Raw genomic sequence first — 20757 nt, 5'->3', positions numbered from 1 at the left:
AAAATAGACTCTCTGGAGTCAGACAGGTTTGGGTTCAAATTCTGGGTTTGCCAAATATTTGCCCTGTGACCTGGACCTCTCTCACCCTCTGACCCTCAGTTCCCTCATCTACAGAATGAAGATGATACTGCTACCTCACAGGTAGAGATGAGTATCAACTGGATTCAAGGGCACAGAGCAATGCCTGGCACAGTGAGGCTACTCAACCAATAAGACCAATTGTTATTCCACAAATATCAAGTCAGCATAGCACATCATGGCCTAAATCCTTATGCTGGCCTTGTCAGGATATGGAGGTGTCACTGGTCTGAAGCAAACTTGGAATTATCAAATGTCAATCTTCCTGAACTTGCAGGGATCAGTTCATTTTATGCCTCCTGATGCAGCCTCAAGTCAGAGGCAATTGAGTAAACATGAGCCCTTGGTCGGGGCTGTGCGCTACCACCAGCATAGACGAGTCAAGCTGTGACATTGCCACCTACTGGTAAAGAGGGATACTGCAGCCAAGCTCTATTTGCTCTCCTACTCACAGAAAAGAAAGAAGGAATATTTCAGGAGTCATTTGCGTCCAATTCTAGACTCTCTGACAATGGGAAGATTTCAAGTGGCATCAGAGAACAGAAATAGTAGATGTGAAGAATAGGAAAAGACTAACCAGATAAGGGAGAAATGTATGTTGGAGTGGCAGTTTTCCATCTGTCTTTTGGCTGAGATTGTGTCTTTGATTTTTCAATAGAAGCTAATGGGAAAGTGGATCACTTTAAAGCTCACTTTATTGAAATGTATCTAGTCCAATGATATGAGGGACACTGACAAAGAAACCCAATAAATAAGGTGATCAGTCACAGCTGATAGAGAGGAAATCTGCCCACTCAGTTGGCTCTCATTTTGCAAATGGAACTTGAGGAGAATGTGGCTTTAAAAGCTCACCAAAGACTTTTAAAATCAGTGGGGAGAAGAAAAACAAGGCTGAACTCACCTCTGTCATGCGGGGCTTGCGGGAGCTGGATGGCACAAGCCTTCCCATCTCAGGATGTGGAGCTGTGGCCATGGTGTATGTCTCTTTGCTCACCTTCTGCTTAGACCTCAGGAGGGACAAAGCAGCTTTAGTGGAAACCCCCGGAAGGTTGGGGTTGTACAAACTTATGCACCAACCAGCGTAAACAGAGGACCTCCTATCTGCATGCTGGATGTGATTTGGCTTAATGTAGTTTAAATAGCACCAACTGACATTAGTGGTCGTGTGGAGGCTGGGGAACTGCAGTACCTTCTTTGAGTCCGTACCTTCTTGCAACTTGGCTGGCCTGGGGGACGTTTCTGACAGAGGCTGTGAGCTGAGAGGTGCCCGTGGAGGGAGCTCAGGTTGTTCCTTGGAATCTTCTTTCTTCACACTCAGTGGGAGCAACCCTCTTCGGTGAGGTTTACCAGACGGCTGGGCATATTCCTTCATAGCCTCTGAGCCCGGGGTTGTCACACGGGGCAATGAGGGCTGAGGAAGGGGAGGAATTTCCTTTGGGTCGGATGGATCTGAGGACAGGCTGGACAGTGTCTCTACTTCCCTCCTGCCCTGGCCCTGGCTGCCCAAGTGGGACTTCTCTAGTCTCCTGCTATCCTCGGTGCTGCTAAGCACCACACTGCACGGTTTCACCAGCTCGAGTTTTTCATCTGCCTTGGAAGCCTCCTCTTCCTTTACTCTTTTTTGCTGCTGGGTTTCCATGGTAAGTTCAAGGCTGCCAGCTGGTGAAAGGACACGTTTGCTTCCCCCCACTGTTGATGAACTCCCCTCCAGGCTCAAGACACTCTCTGATGACAGGGAAGTGCCTTTTCTTTCAGGTAATGTCACAGGCACTCTCAGGTATGGAGTTGGGAAACCTCTGCTTTGCTCTTCACTTACCCCAGCCGGTCTGGGCCCAACCTCGTACACATCTGCCCCACACACAGTCGTCCCCTTGCATGAGGGCTCCTCAAACTTGGGAAGAGCCACAGTTGCTGAGCTGCCCTGGGACTGGGTGACCAGGATCTGGGAAAGAGTGGTGTACATGGCGCTCCCATAGGATGGCATGTTGGTCTGGATGCGGACAGGCACAACCAGAGACACCATGGTGTCTGGACAGGCAGGCAGGGCCAGCGGAGGGGCTGACGTGGGTGCTGAGCAGCTGGACGGCAGAGCCACGGGGGGCAGCTGGATGTCACCGCTGTACTCTGTGCTGGGGGAGAGGCCAGGGGTTCCTGTTGCCAGTGTGGCCAGGCTGGTTTTGACCTGGGGTACATGGCTTTCCACATCACCAGGGAGCTGAAGGGCGAACTGGGATTGCAGAGGCAGGAAAAACCCAGAAGAAAGTGCTGAGGAGGCAGGGTAAGGCATGGGGAGAAACGAAGGGGGCTGCCGGAAGGGGATGTTGGCTGGGTGAGGCATGAGCTGGGGGAGGTGGAGTTGGCCTGGGTGCAGAACAGTCGGTTGGAGAGGAAGTGGGGGGGCTTGAAATAAGGAGGGAGGAAGCGGGGGCATGGAGTACGGTGTGGAGAGCAGGCTGGACATGGCCTGGGTGGAGAAGAACTCTGAAGACTGCCCTGGCTCATGCTGTAGGAGGTGCTGGAAGGAGAAAAGGGAGACGGGCGGGGGCAGGTACGGCTTCTCCTGCAAGGGGAGCTGAGCAATGGGGTGGGGGAACACCTGCAGTGCTTCTGTGTAGGGTGGCGTGGCCCCCAGCGGGGGTCTGTCCTGCGCCTGGCTCTTGCCTCCCGGGTGCCCGCTGTGTGAGGTGGCTGCAGAGGAAATCGGGGGCAATGGGCTTTTGGCCGAAGATTTACTGGATGAGGGCTTTGGTTCCTCACTCTCCTGTCTTCCCTTGTGGGTGGCCTCTGGCTCGGTTTCGGGAGGCCTGCTCAGAGAGGCCTGTCTCACCAAAAAGCATTTCCTTCTCTCTGCTGGGGCTGCTGAGGCTGCTGGGGCCGCTGGAGCTGCTGGGGCTGGTGCAGAAGGGCCTGTCAAGGACAAGCTGCCGTAGTCGAAGGATTTGCTGCGTGTCTCGGTCATATGGGTGGAGTGGGAAACATTGGGGCTCTGCTCTGAGGCTGACCTCCGCATCTCGCGGGTGTGCGGGTGGTGGCTGGGGACAGTTAGCATGTGGGTGCCCAAGGGTTTGGAGCGTGTGTCGGACGAGGGCCCGGCAGCCTCGGCTTTTCCGTGGTCATCCCTCTCGAAGGAGGCGGAGCGGCTGGACCCGCTCAGAGAGACACCGCTCTCCTGGCTCGGGCTGCGAGACAGAGGCATGGAGGACTCGAAGCTGGACTCCCCGGATGACTGGGCCATCTCCGCCAGGCGCAGTCTCTTCTTCTTGGGTGGCAGCTTCTCTGCTGGGAGCTGGGCAAGTGTCTGGCTGCGCTGGGGCCACTGGAACTCCTCCGTCTTCTCGGGCTCCTTAGGGGGCGGCTCCGGCTCTGTGTCTGGACGGTTGGGCTCCTCGGTCACCAGGATCTCGGGAATCTGAATGTTGGGCTGACGGACCAACCTGGGCTGCAGGGAGTGAGCCGAGCGTCCATGCGGGGCGGGTGGGGGCGATGAGAACGGGGCCGCAGACCTGTCTTCCCCTTCCAAGCCACTGGGCTGCTCCAGAGAGTCGGATTTCTCAAAGGAGCTGGTGTGCTGGATGACAGAAATTTCTTTGGACGTGGTTCTCCTCTCCTTCCCTGATTCTGAACTGGACCCTGGCTTGGGAGTCCTTGGCTGGAAGCTGGCGGATCCCTCCAGGGAGGGCACTGACTTACTCGGCTCTGCTGGTGACTTGGCGGATTCCAAGGGAAGGTTCCGAGCAGCCTCCGATGGCCCGGGGCTGCTGAACTGACTCTCTGTGGACTCAAAGGCGGGTGGCTCCTCCTCGTCCCCGAGGCTCTTCTCTTTCCTCCTCTTCCTCAGTGGAGTGAGCTCCAAGGTGGTCCCCAGTTTGTAATGCATCATCTGGGACCAGGGCTCGTGCTCCGCCTGGCTCTTTTCGGCTTCCGGAGACGCGTGCGCACCTGCGGTGACGGGCTTTGCCATCTGAAGCTCCGAGCAGTAGTACTTTTTATGCGCTTCGTAGTTGTCCCTTTTCTTGTACCGAGCACCACATATGTTACATTCATAGATCACCCCTTTCGTTTTCAAACCCTTCTTGGTCTTTTTGGGGAGGTCGCTTTCCCTGGGTTCCGGTTCATCTGCGGGTTTGGAGGCTGCCTCTTTGCTGCTCGGCCCCGCCTCCTCGGAACTGTACTCCCCGCCCAAAGGTAGTTCGATGGCCGGCTGACGCTTGAGCATCCGGGGGTGGGAGGTAAACAGTTGACTGCTGCGGCTCAGGGCTTCCGAGTCGGCGACGTGGTCGTCGAAGGAGTAGCTGCCTCGGAAGGTGTGTGGGGGGGTACTGAGGGTGCAGGTGGCAGAAGGCATTGAGTGGCTTCTCAGCAGAGGCACAGGGGGGGTGGTGCTGGGCGGGTGCTGGAGGCTCAGCAGTGATTGTTCGGGCTTCGTTTTCTCGCTGTGGGAGGACAGGGGCTCCCGGTAGAGGCTGGACTTGGGCGACTCCATGCTGCTCCGCCGTGACAGGGAGCTCCTCCTGGGCTTCACGCTGTCTATCTCGCTGGTGTCCACCACGGCCTCGTTGATGGTGATGAGCTTGGTGATGTGCTCGATCACCTGCGTCCGGGGCACAGACAGAGGCACCAGGCTGGGCTTGTCTTCGGTGGGCAGGGGCAGGAGGGGCTGGGTGGAGGTGGCCGTCAGCATGGCGGTCCGCTGCCCGATCCGCCCACACTTGCCGAAGATGATCTCGGCGTAGGACCTGGCGTTGGTGTTTGGGGGGCTGACCTGCTGCTCGGCGCTCTCGGAGCGTGAGAAATACCCAGATTCAGTGCTCCCTTTGCTGCCCGGGCTCAGGAACGCCTGCTCGTCGATCACCTTCTTCCTCTCGCTCAAGCGGAGGGCCAGCTTCTGCTTTATCGTGTGGGTGTCTTCGGGTTTATGGCTCAGGGGGTGTTCGGATGAGGCCTCTGCGAAGGGAGCAGGGTCCTCGAGCGACGGGGCTGAGCTGGACTGGGACAAGGAACAGCGTTCGTGGCTGGAACCCTGGCTCCCAGAGCTGTACAAACCGCTGGACAGGAGGGGGTGCTTGGGCCTCGGCGACAGCTCTGCGGGGTGAGTGGACGTGCCGCCGGTTTCCTCTTCCGAATCTGTGCTTTCCCCCTCAGTGGGTTCCTCAAACTCTTCCCCAGGGATCCTCTCCATCTCCAGCCCTGGGGGGTACATCTCTCCGCCCATTCCCGAGGCCAGGCCGGCTTTGATGCGGTGGGCATGGGACTTCCTGTGCTTGTAGAGGTTACTCTTGGTCTTGAAGGAGAAGCCGCAGGGGCCACAGGGGTAGGGCCTCTCACCCGTGTGCGAGCGGATGTGTTTCTGGAGCACGCTGGGCTTGGCACAGGGGCGGCTGCAGTATTGGCATATGTACTTGCCTGGTTTCTGTGGTTTCCTCTCCTTCTTGTGTGCCTCTTCTGTGGGCTTCAAGGAGACCTGCGAGGGACGGGGCACAAAGACTTTGGGGATGCCAGGCAGGTCCTCGGGAGGAATGATGGAAGCATGGGAAGGGAGGAGCTGGCTCTGAGGATGGAGCCCAGGGCTCACGAAAGAGCCTGAGGGTCCGGGTCTCATGGGGTCAACCAGCTGCCACGTGGACCCCTCCAGGAGATGCTCGGGTTTGCCAGGCGACATGAATGCTGGTGTCAGAGGGTGCTGCGGAATCTGCGAGATGTGGACCGAGGCTTCGATGGAGGACCTCTTGGGGGGATTCTGTGGCTGGCCTGCTTTCTCCTGAGAGCCTTCCCTAAGAACTGATGAGGGGCCTGGGAAGGGCTGTGGGGCTAGGAGCTCTTGGAAGGGGCCCTCTTGGGTGGCAGCGGTGCTGCTGCCTGGGTACGGGGCGCTGGATGAGACACTGGTCTGAATGGCCTCTCCTTTGGTCAGCCGCTTCCGGGGACTTCCCTCAGCCTTCTTGGTGCCCTTGACACTTTGTTCAGGATCCATGACCTCCACGGGACTTCAGATGCTATTCAGGGAAGGTCGGGGCAGGCCGCATTCACGAATAATCCAAGAGTCCCAAGGAGACGTCTGGCTTGGGCCACATTGGTCAAGAGCTGTGGAAGCCAAACCCAAGATGGTTTTGGGAGTTTTTTTTGCAAGTGTCACTGGGTGCTAGTGGACTCAGAGCAGGTCATCAGGGCCCAGTCTATTCACGTCAGTGAGGCATGGCCCTCTACTTTGCAGACAGAAAACGCGCCAGCACTTTCTGCCTGAATGTCTGTCGTGGAAACGTCATGAAGGATGTCAGTGTTGCCATTGTATTGTTTCAGTTGGCAGTGGCAAGTGGCCCCCCACAAGTCCCCTGTGTGCTATGTGAACCGTTGACGGCTGGAGACGGCTGTGTGCATGGCCCAGGCATCCCTGGTCCCCGCACGAGAGAAGCCACGCTGGACGCCGCGGGCAGCTCCGTCCCGCCTCTTCTCCCCTTTTGTCCCGTGTTGGAGATGAACGGCCGCGGAGGGGAATTCACGCTCTTCTACTTGACAAGAGCACACACACAGAAATAGAAGAGAAGAGAAGAGAAGAGAGAGTTACTGCGACTCATCCACAGCTCGGGCAGCTCCGACCTGGTGAGATCCCTACAGGTTAACCAGGGAGACCCGACCTGAACCCAGAGCTCCAGGCTCTGTGCGTCGAAGCACTGCTGGTGCCTCCCTTGTCTGCATTCCCAGGGATGCCCACTGTGGTTCTGAGGACGGTGGCTGTGTGGAGCGCTGGGAGCAGGAGGCAGGGTGGGCTCTGGGAACCTCAGGGCACCTAGCGATGGGAGGCTTGGGCTCCGGTCTCTGCTCAGAGAGTGACTCCAAGTGGGTTTCAGCTCCCTAAGCCTCAGTTGCCTCATCTATGAAATGGGATAACAGCAATTCCTGCCTCAACTGCATCTTGGGCTGTGGTGGGGTCCAACATGGAAATGGATGTGGATGCCGTAGGAGGAACCCCGGCCGGTCCCATGATTGGTGCAAGAGTTGGGGCCAGTGAGTTCTTTGGAGATGAGCTTTCTAAGAGGGGGACTGTTCTCAGGTTAGTATTTCTCTCTGGCCCCGGGTTCTGAGGGTGTCCAGGAAGGGCATCATTCATGGCTTTGCTAACCCTTGCTAACCCACCTTCCAAACCAGTGTTTCATAGAAAAGCTAAAACCACTGCCCCAGCCTGTGGGAGCTCACAGTCTAACACAGCGTGACCACCAGATCTGCCAAGCAATAGCTGGAGGGTCATTCTGGAAGTTTCCTCCAGGTATTCAACCCTTCCTTGTCCAGTCAGTGCCCCAGGGATACCCTGGAAGTAGTTCAGAATGGGGGTCCTTGCCAAACTGAGGGGCAAAGCTGATCAGAGCAGAGCCCCAAGTGTGTGTGCCCTGCCAGGGCCAGCCAAAAGTCGGGCAGCCTAGGCTTCCTGGGCTCCAAGGGCATTGCAGAGCCATTCTCCCCAGGAGCATGGTGAGAATTTCAAAGCTGGAAGTCACTGTGAACTTTGTCTTGCCAGCCACCTTACTTTCCAGTGGACAGAACTAAGGACTGCAGAGGGAGGGTGGCCTGCTAAGGTTCTATGTTCCTAAGAGGCAGGGCCAGCACTTGAACTCAGGCTCCCCACGGCCAGATTTTATTCCCCAATCACCTTGCAGGTGTCTGTCCCCTGGGTGAGGGTCTGGGGGGGGGGGTGACCGTGTCTCTGCAGCCTTCTTCCCTCTCCTGCAGGCTTGCTCTGCCCCTGGCATCCTGATCTCAGGCTCCCTTCATGACCTCACTTTTATTTTCATTGGGTGTTTGCTGATGCAGTGTTGAAAAGTTTCCTTCTACTTTCACAGAGTGCTCAGAAAGTTAACAAGTCTGAAAGACTCAAATAATTTTCGCTCAGATGGCAGGACCTCAGACATAGTAACATGCCACAGAAGGGCAGGTAGTTCAATAACTAACTAAAAATTATATTCTATAAATTTATTCCTTTTTTGTTTCTTTCCATCTTGGTTCTATAGAGACTTCAATGTAACTATAACAAAATTTTATAAATATTTTTAAAAGAATGAGAAGCTATAAATAAATATAAGAAAGTTGTAAATAAGAATAACAGGGCTTCCCTGGTGGCGCAGTGGTTTAGAGTCCGCCTGCTGATGCAGGGGACACAGGTTCTTGCCCCGGTCCGGGAAAATCCCGCATGCCACGGAGCGGCTGGGCCCGTGAGCCGTGGCCGCTGAGCCTGCGCGTCCAGAGCCTGTGCTCCGCAACGGGAGAGGCTACAACCGTGAGAGGCCCACGTACCGCAAAAAAAAGAATAACAAATCAGAGCAAAGGAAAATGTAAATAAGGCAGGAGGTCAGGATTGGTGGGATGGAAAGAATATTGGTATAACAATCATAACGGCTTACAGTGCTTCTATAGTTCAGCTATACACTTATATCTGAGCTTCCTGGCAGCCAAGGAGAAAAGAGAGATATGGTCTATTACAGAGTCTTTATATCCAGAGAGGAAGAAATATATAAGTTCCTTGCAGGAAGCAGAGAATTGATTGAAAAGAACTTTTTCATGTGGTACTTCAGACAGGGACAGTGAATGATGCATGAGATCACCGATGTCTTCAAATGACATCCCTCCAAGGCTATTCTTTGAGCAGTCAAAGCCCTCCTTTGACTCAGGCAGAGAGCATCCTCCCAAAGCAGGGAAATCTCATTTCATCATATTACTGTCAGTAGGGTGGCCATGTAAGATATCATTCAAACTAGGACACTTTTGAGAGTGAAAGAGGTACAACTAACAATTATGGGGGAGCAACAGCAATAAACCAGGGCTGTCCCAGGCAAATCAGAACAAATGGTTACCCTTACAGTCAATATTTACCTTGTGACCCAAACCAGGCACAAGTACCATCTCTGAGGGTCTGGTACAAACGTTTGGTCTTTGCTGTGAGGACTGAAATGACACCATGGTCTCCTGTGGATTCCTAGAGACTGGTTGCCTAGTCTCATCCCCTCACTTGACAGATGAGGAAACTGAGGCCTGGAAGGATGATGTGATTTTCCCTAAAAATGGCACAGTGATGGTAGCTGAGGCAGACCACCCTCTGCCTCCCACCCTCTGGCCAGGGCTCATCTCCACCTCGGTGAATAAATGCCCCCTGGGTCCACTGTGGCACAATGGGCACTGCAGTCTGTGGCCAGGGCTCACCTCCACCTCGGTGATTAAATGCCCCCTGGGTCCACTGTGGCACAACTGCAGTCTGTGGCCAGGGCTCACCTCCACCTCGGTGAATAAATGCCCCCTGGGTCCACTGTGGCACAATGGGCACTGCAGTCTGTGGCTCCCTGTTCTATGGAGGTACCAGCTTGGCCCCACAGGACGTGGCTGTATCCCTGGCAATGAGCATCAGTGGGCGTCCAGAGGCTTAACAATCAAAGGGGCCTTTCAACGTACGTCCTAACCTCACTGTGGCTGCTGGACAGGAGAAATGGGGAGCAGACTGAGGTTGGGGAGTCCATCCTGGTGGCATTACCCCCAGGCCTCCTTTATCCAAGCTAATGTGGGCCGAAGTGCTGAGTCATAGAAAAGTCAGATGAGGCAGCCAGCAACTGCAGTGTAGATGGAGAACTGTGCTCCGGACTGGTCTGTAACTCCCGGGCTTGGCTGTACCTCTAGTGACCCTTTCATGCAAGGATCTCAAAGCACCCCCAGAATACTAGCTAGTGGTAAGCTTTGCTTCCTCCAGTGGATGGAAGGGACCCTCCACATGACTGGGTGGTGAACGATCAGTCTGGGTGAGGATCAGTTGGCCAAGGAGGACTCTACATCGTCGAGTCCTGTGGTTCTCCCTTCACCGAGCCACAGGCTCTCCAGGGGCAGGTGGGGAAGTGCCCAGAGGCTGGGGTTGGGAGATTCCCAGGCCAGGTAGGAGGGGTGGGGTGGATGAGGGAGACAGGTGACTATTGTGTCATCAGGCGACTCACGGGGCCAGCACCACCTGCCTGGGGTCAGCATCCAGGCTGCACCTGTGAGCCGGGCTCAGGGCTCTTCCCAAGAGGGCCCTCCCGCCAGCACCCTCTGGGGCAGGAGCAGCCAGGACACGTCAGCACCATCGGCGACCCAGAAGGAGTGGGTCAGTGAGGCCCGAGGGCCGAAAGACCCACCCCTTCATTCTGCATGGAGGGCACCTGAGCTGCAGGGGGCCATGACTATTTCAGGCCACACAGGTCCTCGGGCTCCTGGGCCAGTGCTCTCTGCTGCCACACCTCATGCCAGGCCAGAGGTCCTTAATACGAGAGGCAATGGAAGGTGGCAGCAGGACTGGGGCAACCCTATGAGGGGGAAGAAGGCTTCGGCCTTGGAATGGATTACAGTTCACACTGGCATCATCACTTGTTTACTTAACTCTTTAGTCCCTTTAGAAGGACTGTTTCCAATCACTGTGACCAAGTGACACTAAGAAGATGGCTCTTTTCTATCTTCTGTACTTCTGAAGGTATGTGTAAAGTTTTAATATAAACTTGAAGTAACAGAAGAAAAAGCTGCCTCTGCAGAGAACTGGTGAGCACACCTGTAAAAGTCACCAGTGACATGAGGTCAGAGGTAGAGGGTTTTCTTGACAGGGCCCAGAAGCCGGGCCAACAGGGGCCTGAGCCTCAGGCCAGAGGGAGGATGGATGTCCTCTGCTGATGGTGGCAGAATGGCTATGGGGTCCACATTGCCTGCCACTGAGGCCACAGCCTTCAGAGCTCTGGCTTAGAAGCCAGCTTAGAACCATGAAGAGAATCTGAGTTTCAAGATCCAGTTGGCTAGCATATCAGACAACTTGGCTCCCACTTCTGGAAGCTTCCATAGGTCTAGCTATTAGGACAGCCCGACAAGGGAGACAGCAGGGTGCTGGGGCTGGAGTCACAAAGCCCTCAGGGGAGTGGGAAGTGAGGGAGGAGCCAACAGGGCCGAGGCAAGGGGGCCTGAAGCTCTGAAACCAAACTGGAAACCACTTTCGTATCCAAGGTGCAGGGACAACGTGGCCATGGCCCAGGGTGGACTCCCAGAGGGCTCTACCAAAGGGGAGGTGGGAGGTGGGCTCTGTCAGGTGGTCACCAGTCCTGGCAGGGGGCCAACTTGAATATGCACGGGCTCTAGACTAGGGAGCTTGGGTCACCAGCCAAGTTAGAGAAGACTGAGACAAGACAGGGACAGGAGCCTGATGTCCAGGGGCTATTAGGTCAATCTGCCCCAGACTTGGAGCATAAAGTTCTTATAATTTAGTTACACATATACATGCATGCATGTACCCCAATTTGCCAAAATCTGGTCAAAATTTTACTGACCATAAATAATAAAACATACCAATGTTAAAAACACCGGGAAAGCAAGCCTTCCCCTTATTTTCAAAAGCTGAAACCCAGCACAGAAGGCCACAGGCTGGACAGGAGGCAAACAGTAAGTGTTTTTATTTAAGGACCCAACACCAAAACCAGTGCCCCTTCTGAGAATCTCTGTGTGTGACACTGTGTGTGTGTGTGTGTACAAGACGGGGCAGAATTCTTTTGCTGCAAAGAAAAGTAAAAGTGGCTGGGGCCCCAGCTAGTAGCAAGAGAGGGTGAGTGTGAAGATGTGGGTCTGGAGACTAACGGAAGGGGCTGTCAGAGACTCACCGAAGGAAGTCTGGACAGAGAGGGGCCAAGGCCAATGGTGGAGCTCTGGCTGGGAATGGGGAACGTGGCAGAGACTGAAAATGTCTCCCACTAGCCGCTCCCCTTTCTTTTTGTAATTGAAGCCCCGGAGTATCAGCTGGATCTGTGGTCACCCAGTTGGACTGTATCTACCAGCTTCCCTTGCAACTAGTTCTGGCCAACAGATGTAGCTCATAGGTCATGGCCAGAAAGAAAGGTGTCTGCTCTCCACGTCCTCATTTTCTCAGGAAGGAACACGGAAGCAGTGGTGGTGGTGAGCCAACTCTGACCACATGGAAGGGAACTTGACCTCAAGGGATGGCGTGAAGCAAAGTCGCCTGCCCCCATGAGAGAACGACACTGTCTAGCTCGTCTTAAGCCACATCTACTCGGTCCCTTTTAGAGCAGTCAAACAAACACACTAACTCACACAGGCAGTTGCAGTGCAATATTAGTCCTGGGGAGTCTAATAAGAGCTTGACAGAGCCCAGGCCTGGGAACATTGGGATACAGGGAAATGCAGCAACACAGACCGGTGTCCAGGCTTAAAGGACATGATGGGCTCTTGCGAAGGGGCAGGTGTCCAGTCACCAAGCCCACACACACGGCAACACAGCATGAGACCCCAAAGGCAGCTTTGCAACTCAGCTTGTGTTTGAATCCTGGCTTCTCCACCTCCTAACTGGAAATTTTGGGAACCTCTCTAAGCCTCAGTCTCCCTACCTATAAAATGGGGACAATGAAAGTATCACATGTGGTTTAAATGGAGTTATTTCATATGCAACGCTTAGTACAGTACCTCCTGGAATGTAGTAAACAGTCAAGAAATAATGGCCACCACTGTTATCAGGGTAAGTCTTTCTGTTTGAGGGGCTGCCCTGGCCTTGTGGAAAGAGAACTGGCCTGGATACCAATCCTGGCTCTGCTGCTTTTAGGCCGCAGACTGTTGTGAGCACTCAATGTGATTATCATGTATAGGAAGTACAGGCATAACTCATTGAACTGTGCTTCGCTTTACTGCACTTTGCAGACAATGCATTTTTTACAAATTGAAGGTTTGTGGCAACCCTGCATCGAGCAAGTCTATCAGCGCCATTTTTCCAACACCATTTGCTCACTTCCTGTCTATGTGTCACATTTTGGTAGTTCTCATAATATTTCAAACTTTTTAATTATTATTACATTTGTTATGATGACCTGTGATCAGTGATCTTTGATGTTACTATTGCAATTGTTTTGTGGCTCCATGAACCATGCCCGTATAAGATGGCAGACTTAATGGATAAAAGTTCTGTGTGTTCTTTCTGACTGTCCCAACAGGCCATTCACCGTCTCTCTCCCTCTTTTTGGGCCTCCTTATTCCCTGAGACAAAAACTATGTTGAAATTAGGCCAATTAATAGCCCTACAGTGGCCTCTTAAGTGTTCAACTGACAGGAACAGTCACACGTCTCTCACTTTAAATCAAAAGGTAGAAATGATTAAGCTTAGTGAGGAAGGCATGTTGAAAGCTGAGATAGGTCAAAAGCTAGGCTTCTTGTGCCAAAGAATTAGCCAAGCTGTGACTGCAAAGGAAAAGTTCTTGAAGGAAATTAAAAGAGCTACTCCAGTGAAAACACGAATAAGAAAGCGAAACAGCCTATTGCTGATAAGGAGAAAGTTTGAGTGGTCTGGATAGAAGACCAAACCAGCCATAATGTTCCCTTAAACTGAAGCCTAGTCCAAGGCAAGGCCCTAACTCTCTTCAATTCTATGAAGGCTGAGAGAGGTGAGGAAGCTACACAAGAAAATTTTGAAGTTGAGCAGAGGTCTAAGGAAAGAAGCCGTCTCCATGACATCAAAGTGCAAGGTGAAGCAGCGAGTGCTGACGTAGAAGCTGCAGCAAGTTATCCAGAAGATCTAGCTCAGATAATTCATTATGGTGGCTACACTAAACAACAGATTTTCAATGTAGATGAAACAGCCTCATTTGGAAGAAGAAAACAGCCTTATATGGAAGTCCATCTAGGACTTCCATAGCTAAAGAGGAGAAGTCACTGCCTGGCTGCAAAGCTTCAAAGGACAGGCTGACTCTCTTGTTAGGGGTCAATGCACCTGGTGACTTCAAGTTGAAGCCAATGCTCATTTAACCATTCTGAAAAATCCCAGGGTTCTTAAGGATTATGCTGAATCCTACTCTGCCTGGGCTCTATAAATGGAACAACAAAGCCTAGACGACAGCACATCTGTTTACAACATGGTTTACTGAATATTTTAAGCCCAGTGTTGAGATCTACTGCTCAGAAAAAAAGATTCCTTCCAAACTATTACTGCTCATTGACAATGCACCTGGTCACCCAAGAGCTCTGATGGAGATGTTCAAGATTAATGTTGTTTTCACACCGGTAACACAGCATCCATTCTCCAGTCCATAGATCAAGGAGTAATTTCAACTTTCAAGTCTTATTATTTAAGAAATATATCTCATAAGGCTATAGCTGCCATAGACAGGGATTCCTCTGATGGATCTGGGCAAAGTAAATTGAAAACCTCCTGGAAAGGATTCACCATTAAAATACCATTAAGAACATGTGTGATTTCATGGGAAGAGCTCAAAGTATCAACGTTAATAGGAGTTTGGAAGAAGTTGATTCCAGCCCTCATGGATGGCTTTGAGAGGTTTAAGACTTTAGTGGAGGAAGTAACTGCAGATGTGGTAGAAATAGCCAGAGAATTAAAAGTGAAGCCTGAAGATGTGACTGAACTGCTGCAATCTCATGATAAAATTTTAACAGATGAGGAGTTGCTTCCTAGGGATCAGTAAAGAAAGTGGTTTCTTGAGATGGAATCTACTCTTAGTGAAGATTCTGTGAAGACGAAATCAAACAGATTTTGTGAAACAATGACAAAAGATTTAGAATATTACATAAACTTAGTTGATAAAGCAGCAGCAGGGTCTGAGAGGATTGACTCCAATTTTGAAATAAGTTCTACTGAGGGTAAGTTGCTACCAAACAGCATTGCATGCTACAGAGAAACTGTTCGTGAAAGGAAGCAGTCAATGAATGCGGCAAACTGCACTGTTGTCTTATTTTAATCAACTGCCCCAGCTGCCCCAGCCTTCAGCAATCACCTCCCTGATCAGTCAGCAGCCATCAGCAGAGGCAAGACCCTCCGCCAGCAAAAAGATTATGACTCACTGAAGGCTCAGAAGAGGGTTAGCATTTTTTAGCAATCAAGTACTTTTTAATTAAGGTACGTACATTGCTTTTTTTAGACATAATGCTATTGCGTACTTAGTAGACTACAGTATAGTGTAAACATAACTTCTATATGCACTAGGAAACCGGTACATTTGTGTGACTCGCTTTACTGTGGTGGTCTGGAACCAAACCCACAACATCTTCAAGGTATGCCTGTGTCTGGTACACAGCTGGTGCTCGAAAAATGAGAGCAGATGTTGAATCTGTAGGTCAAAGCAGGGCCTCCAAAGAAGCCAACACAATGCTGAACCACTCAGCTAGTGGTACAGCCTTTCTAAGTCCCCCAGACAAGAGAGGTATTGGTTCCCAAGTTGGGCAGGGCCAAGTGGTAACAGCAGTGGGGACAAAAGCATAGGCAGGTGATCAGGTGGTGACAGGTCTTATGGACCTGATTTTCTGGGACACTTTTCAGATTGAATGTTTCGTACCAACCCAGGGCTCAAGCTAGAACTGAAGATACTCATGGATGAAGTCATTGCAATCTTGACACACAGATGGACCAGATGGGCTGGTCCATCCCGCTGCCTCCATGAAAGCTGTACTAGATGGTTCTCCTACTGAGGCTGGAGATTTTGGGGCCTCCAGTGTACCTCTTGGTCACTGGCTTCCTGTGAAATGGTGCCTGGTCGGTGAGGCCCAGGGCAGGACAGCTCTCAGAGGGGCCTGAATCCTGGCCTCCATTACAGACAAATGGATGAATTGCATGAGAATACCCTGTCCTCAGACTCACAGCACTTTGTACCCATCATCGTAATTTGCTTCTGGGAGGATACTGAGGCCCAGAGGAGAGGCATGACCTGCCCATGGACAGCCAGCTAGGAGGTGTTCAGGCCAAATGGAAGAAAATTCCTGAGTCCTCCAATTCTCTGTTTGGGGCCATTTCCCCTGAATGGCAGGGACTGCCTGACTCTGATTCAGCTTTCCTGGGAGCTCCTCAGGAGAAGACAGATCTGGGCTGCAGGTAGGATGGCAGGTAGGGCACCTGAAGAGAGCCAGGGGGCAGAGCACCTGGACTCCTCACCATAGGCGGCTACCCTGTTTCTCAGGCTCTGTGTGTCTCCCCCAGCAAGGGCAGTGGGAGAGGCCTGGAGTCACTCTGCCTGCATGGGACCCAGTCACCTGTAGCAGGAAGCCCCTGACACAGCTCTGTTGTGTGATCGTCAACATTTTCTTGCTTTGTCCACCTGCTAGAGGTCGCCTGCACTCCTTGGATCCTGGCCCCTGCCACCTTCAAAGCCAGCAGTGGCTGGCCACATCTTTCTCACATCGACTCACTCCAACACTAACTGCTCTGCCACTCTTTCACCTATAAGGGCTCTTGTGATTATGTTGGTCCCCACCTGGATAATCTAGAATAATCTCCCCGCCTCCACATCCTTGATTTAATCTCATCTACAAAGTTCCTTCTGTCATGAAAGGCAACAGATTCACAGGTTCCAGGGATTAGGATGTGGACATCTTTGGTAATCATTAGTCTGCTTACCACAGAGATACCTTATTTATTTATTTTTATTTTTATTTTTATTATTTATTTTTTGCGGTACATGGGCCTCTCACTGTTGTGGCCTTTCCTGTTGCGGAGCACAGGCTCCGGACGCGCAGGCTCAGCGGCCATGGCTCACAGGCCCAGTCGCTCCGCAGCATGTGGGATCCTCCCAGACCAGGGCACGAACCCACGTCCCCTGCATCGGCAGGCAGACTCTCAACCACTGCGCCACCAGGGAAGCCCGCTTATTATTTTTTAACTCTGTATTTCTTGTTCTCTAGAACAAGGCTTAGAACTGTGCATAAGCTTATCAAACAATTATTTCATTCAGGGAATTATTTTTCATATCCTTTGCGTACGTTTCTAATGAATTATATATTTATTTGTTTATACAAACTCTTTCGATACTGGGGATATTAATCCTTTCTATATGAACTGCAAATATTTCTCTATTTATTATTAGTCTTTAACTTTGCTGAACAGAAAAATTTTGTTTCTATGTCGTCAAATGCATCATCAATCTTTCCTTTTATGACTTATAGGTTTCGTGTCCAAGATTATTCTTTAGAATGTCACCCACTTTTCTTCTAGTCCCTTTATGATTTTTTTATTTCTTCCCTCTCTCTGTCCCTCCACCCCTCTGTTCCTCCTTCCATCCTTCCCTCCCTCCCTTCCTTTCCATTTCTATCCTGGCTCCATCTGGCATTTATTTTTGTGTAAGGAGTGAGGTAGAGATAAAGCTTAGTGTCTTTTCAATATAGCTAGTCAGTTGTCCTAACACCATTATTGAACAGTCCACCCTCATTCCACTGAAATGTCCTGGGGCATCTTCTAAAAGCACAGGTTCTAGCCCCATCCAGATCCACTGAAACAGAATCTCTGGGAAAACAGCCTCAGAATCTATATTTTTACAAAACTCCCTTTGTAAAAATCTGACATAAACTTTTCTACAGCCCCATATTTGGGGAAACTGATGAAACTCCTCTAATTGCCTCCTGTAACTAATCACCTTACCTCTAGGCCCCCAATGTTCCTCCACCCCACCCCACCATTTACTGTGGAAAGTGAAATCTCTTCAATTGCCAACTTCACCAGGCCCCTCCCTCTGTCAAGAACTCTCAATAGCTCCCAACTGGAGGGAGATGCAGCCAATGGTGTTTCAGCTTCCTCACAATCAGGCCCCGCCCAGCCTGTCCAGCCTCCTCGCTCCACCCAGCGGGTTCACTTTGCATTAACTCTAACCTACAGGCTCTTGACCTCTCTGCTTGAACACAGTCCTGTTCCCCAGGGAACAGACAGAGAAAGGAGTCTGGAGGTTAATTTCACAGAGGGGTCAGGGAATGCTTCCTGAAAGCACATGTGCTTGAACTAGGCCTTGAAATATGGGGAAAATCTTGATGGTTAGACTTGAAAGAAAAGGATTGTAGTCTAGCGGGGAGGTTCAACACATGCAGTGCTCGAGGCCGGAATGTGGTCACAGGGAACGGTGAGTTTGCTGCCTCTCTCCCCTCCAGGGCTTTGGGGCTTCCGAGCCCCGTGTGCAGGCCGTTCAGGGTGTGGGCAGAAGATTTCAAAAGTTCCCTCCCAGGTCCTAGAATGACAAGAAAAAGCCCCAAACTGTGAAGGCTCAGTTCTGCCAAACAGATCTTCCAACTGAGCTGGGGTCAGTACTGACCCTCAGAAAGCAGGTAGAAGGCACAGGCTGGTCCTATGGGGTGGCCCAGGGTGTGATGCTGGGCCGGATCAGGTTTCCAGGGTGACCAGCCCCTCACACCCTCTGGCCTGGAAACAGGCAGCACCTAGGGTCTGATGGATTGCCTATGCTGGGAAGAAGAAGTTTTCTACTAGTCCAACAGGTCCAATAGTGCTGCTTCCCTGAGAAGCCTGAGATGTCTGCCTTGGGTCAGACCTGTGGCTTAACCAGTTCATCAGTATCTTCCCGGGAAACTTGTCTCTTCCTGAACTGGGCAGTGGCTGGGCCTTATTCACCTTTGTATTTCAGTGCCGGGCACTGGACCCAGCACTGAGTAAAATATTAAAAATATTTTAAAATTAGTTAAATGAGCATCTACTGTGTGCCCAAACTGTACTAAACATTAACATATTGATCCTCACACAGATGCCCTTTTGAGAGCACTGAGGCTCAAAGAGGTGAAGCTAATTGCTTCAGATGATACAAGAAAGGGCAGAGGTAGGATGTGAACCCTGAGTTCAGGCCACTGCCTAGAAAACCCCCAAGAGCATTGACCTTGGTCAGAAGGGCCCTGGGTGGATTCTGCCTGTTTTCCCAGCACCCAGCTCCTCCAGGAAGTCTTTCCAGTTAACCACAGCCATCTCTGCTTACACCACTCTCCTCCCTGTGTGCAGTCACTCTGCATGACCCTGTTAACCTCAGGGCTGAGTTTCTTGATAAATGCTTTCTATCAACAATGAGTGATAGATTATTCACTGTCTGGGCAGCTCCCAAATCATTTCCCTTAGATGACTGTCTCTGTGTTCCTACTTTCCCTTCTCCTCCTCCCTTCCAACCCCAAGACCCAGACAAGGCTTGGAATTTGTACACACTGGTCGAGAAGCAAATTCTATTCATAGCAAAGAGAAATCTAGGTAATCCCGGGTGAATTATAACTGGCTGGTGTTTGTCTTCCTGTTAGAAAGCCCAGGGATCGAGGTGGAATTAACATCACAGGGGAGGGGCCATCTCCAGAGACATCTCCAGGAGAGCAGGAACAGGTTTTACAGTCAAGGCCAAACAACAACACAGCCAGAACTCCACTCCGCCAGACCTTCGGAAGCCCAGACTTAGCCTGATTATTTGTGGTTGTGATAAGTAAGGCAAAGATGGTCCTCACCAATGCCTTGTGTCTAGACCAAACAACTGAACTCTTAGTATGTGTCAGGGCCATTCTTAGTGTTTTACACAATAATTCTATCAGGCAGGGACCATTATCATCTGCATTTTACAGATGAGGAAACTGAGACACAAAATCACAAAGCTGGTAATGGCAGAGCTGGAACCTAAACTTGGGTCATCGGGTGACTTCCGCCGTGGAGACCCTCAAGGCAGCTGGAGCCATGCCAGCCTTGCAGACGGGACTCAGATATGACTCACAGTCCTAACACTTCAGGTAACCAAATACTGTTCCTAGCAGCATTCCTTCCCATCCTGTGGACTGGCCTTGTGAAGAGTTCTTTTTTCCCTCTTTCACCAAAAAAGGTAGCTACTGTGTTTAAGTCTTATTCCCACTGAGACTGAAAATGAAGTAAGATCAGGAACTGTAGCCTGAACTCAACAAGGGCCCAGTGAAACCCAGATGCTTGTAGTTAATCAATTTATGAAGTTACCTACCGTTATAAATCTAGTTACCTATCCACCCACCTATTTCGTTATTTATTTATAACCGCCTTGTTCCGGTAAGGATTAAAAGAGGCTTCTGGACACCTGTAAGAACTTGGTGAGCATCTGAACTTAACTCGACCTGCTTATCTTAAATGGGCCAGGAAGTACTTGTGGGTAAAAGAGCCTAAGGAAGAACAAGGCCTGAAATGAAAGCTGGGCACAGTCAGGCAGACTTGTCTTCTAGCCATTCGCATTCTGCCAGTCCTAAGAAACACCTGTACTCCACGTTTGTCCCAATGGCCTGCTCCCTCATGGGTGTCCAGCAGGTCTAGCTGTTCCTTTGATGTCATTTTGCTTCTATACAAATGCCCATGGTACAAAAGTCACACCTGCCTACAAGCTTCCTAGGTAGTTAAGGTCCTTTGGTCCACTCTAAAGGGTAATATATAGAACACACTATGACACATATATGCACACATCATAAACTCTATAAGGACAAATGACCAGAGAGACTGGGTGACATACAGTGTATTCCAAAATGGACAATGACAAAAGTAGGGAATACCTACGGTCTCCACCATTCTTGCCCATGTGGCAAGATGGCTATAAACTATACTAGTAATGATACAGCAGTTACAATGATTGCTTTGCAACTCACTTCTTCATTTATTCACTCAGTCTGCAAATATTACATGGGCCTTCTCAATGCCAGGCCAGTAATATGAAAACAGACATAAATTATAGATCTTACTATAAAAAGCTACAGTAATCAAGATAGTGTGGTATCAACACAAGGGAGAGAACAACAACAACAACAACAATCAGTGGAAACAACAGAGTAAGAAAACAGACCCCCACATATACAGTCACCCGATTTATAACTAAGGTGTGATTGCATTTGGTGGGGGAAATGTTAGCCTTTTCCACAAATGGTACTGATGCAACTGGATATCCA

At 51.0% G+C, this 20757-nt stretch overlaps 1 protein-coding gene across 3 annotated transcripts in view; it reads right to left on the bottom strand.

Moving 5' to 3' along the window:
- HIVEP3 (HIVEP zinc finger 3) overlaps positions 1–20757 on the bottom strand; it is a 500469-nt gene that overhangs the window by 51442 nt on the left and 428270 nt on the right. For all 3 annotated transcript variants that reach the window (XM_033421978.2, XM_012531907.3, XM_004266717.4), the window contains one exon: positions 980–6581. In XM_033421978.2, the coding sequence (XP_033277869.2) occupies positions 980–6049 (5070 nt within the window). In that variant the 5' untranslated portion in view covers positions 6050–6581. The remainder of the gene's footprint in view (positions 1–979; positions 6582–20757) is intronic.

This window comes from Orcinus orca, chromosome 1 (genome assembly GCF_937001465.1).
Source record: "Orcinus orca chromosome 1, mOrcOrc1.1, whole genome shotgun sequence".
In the NCBI taxonomy this organism is placed as follows: domain Eukaryota; kingdom Metazoa; phylum Chordata; class Mammalia; order Artiodactyla; family Delphinidae; genus Orcinus; species Orcinus orca.
Note: the sequence above shows the minus strand (reverse complement) of the source record. Positions and strands in the feature narration are given on the sequence as shown.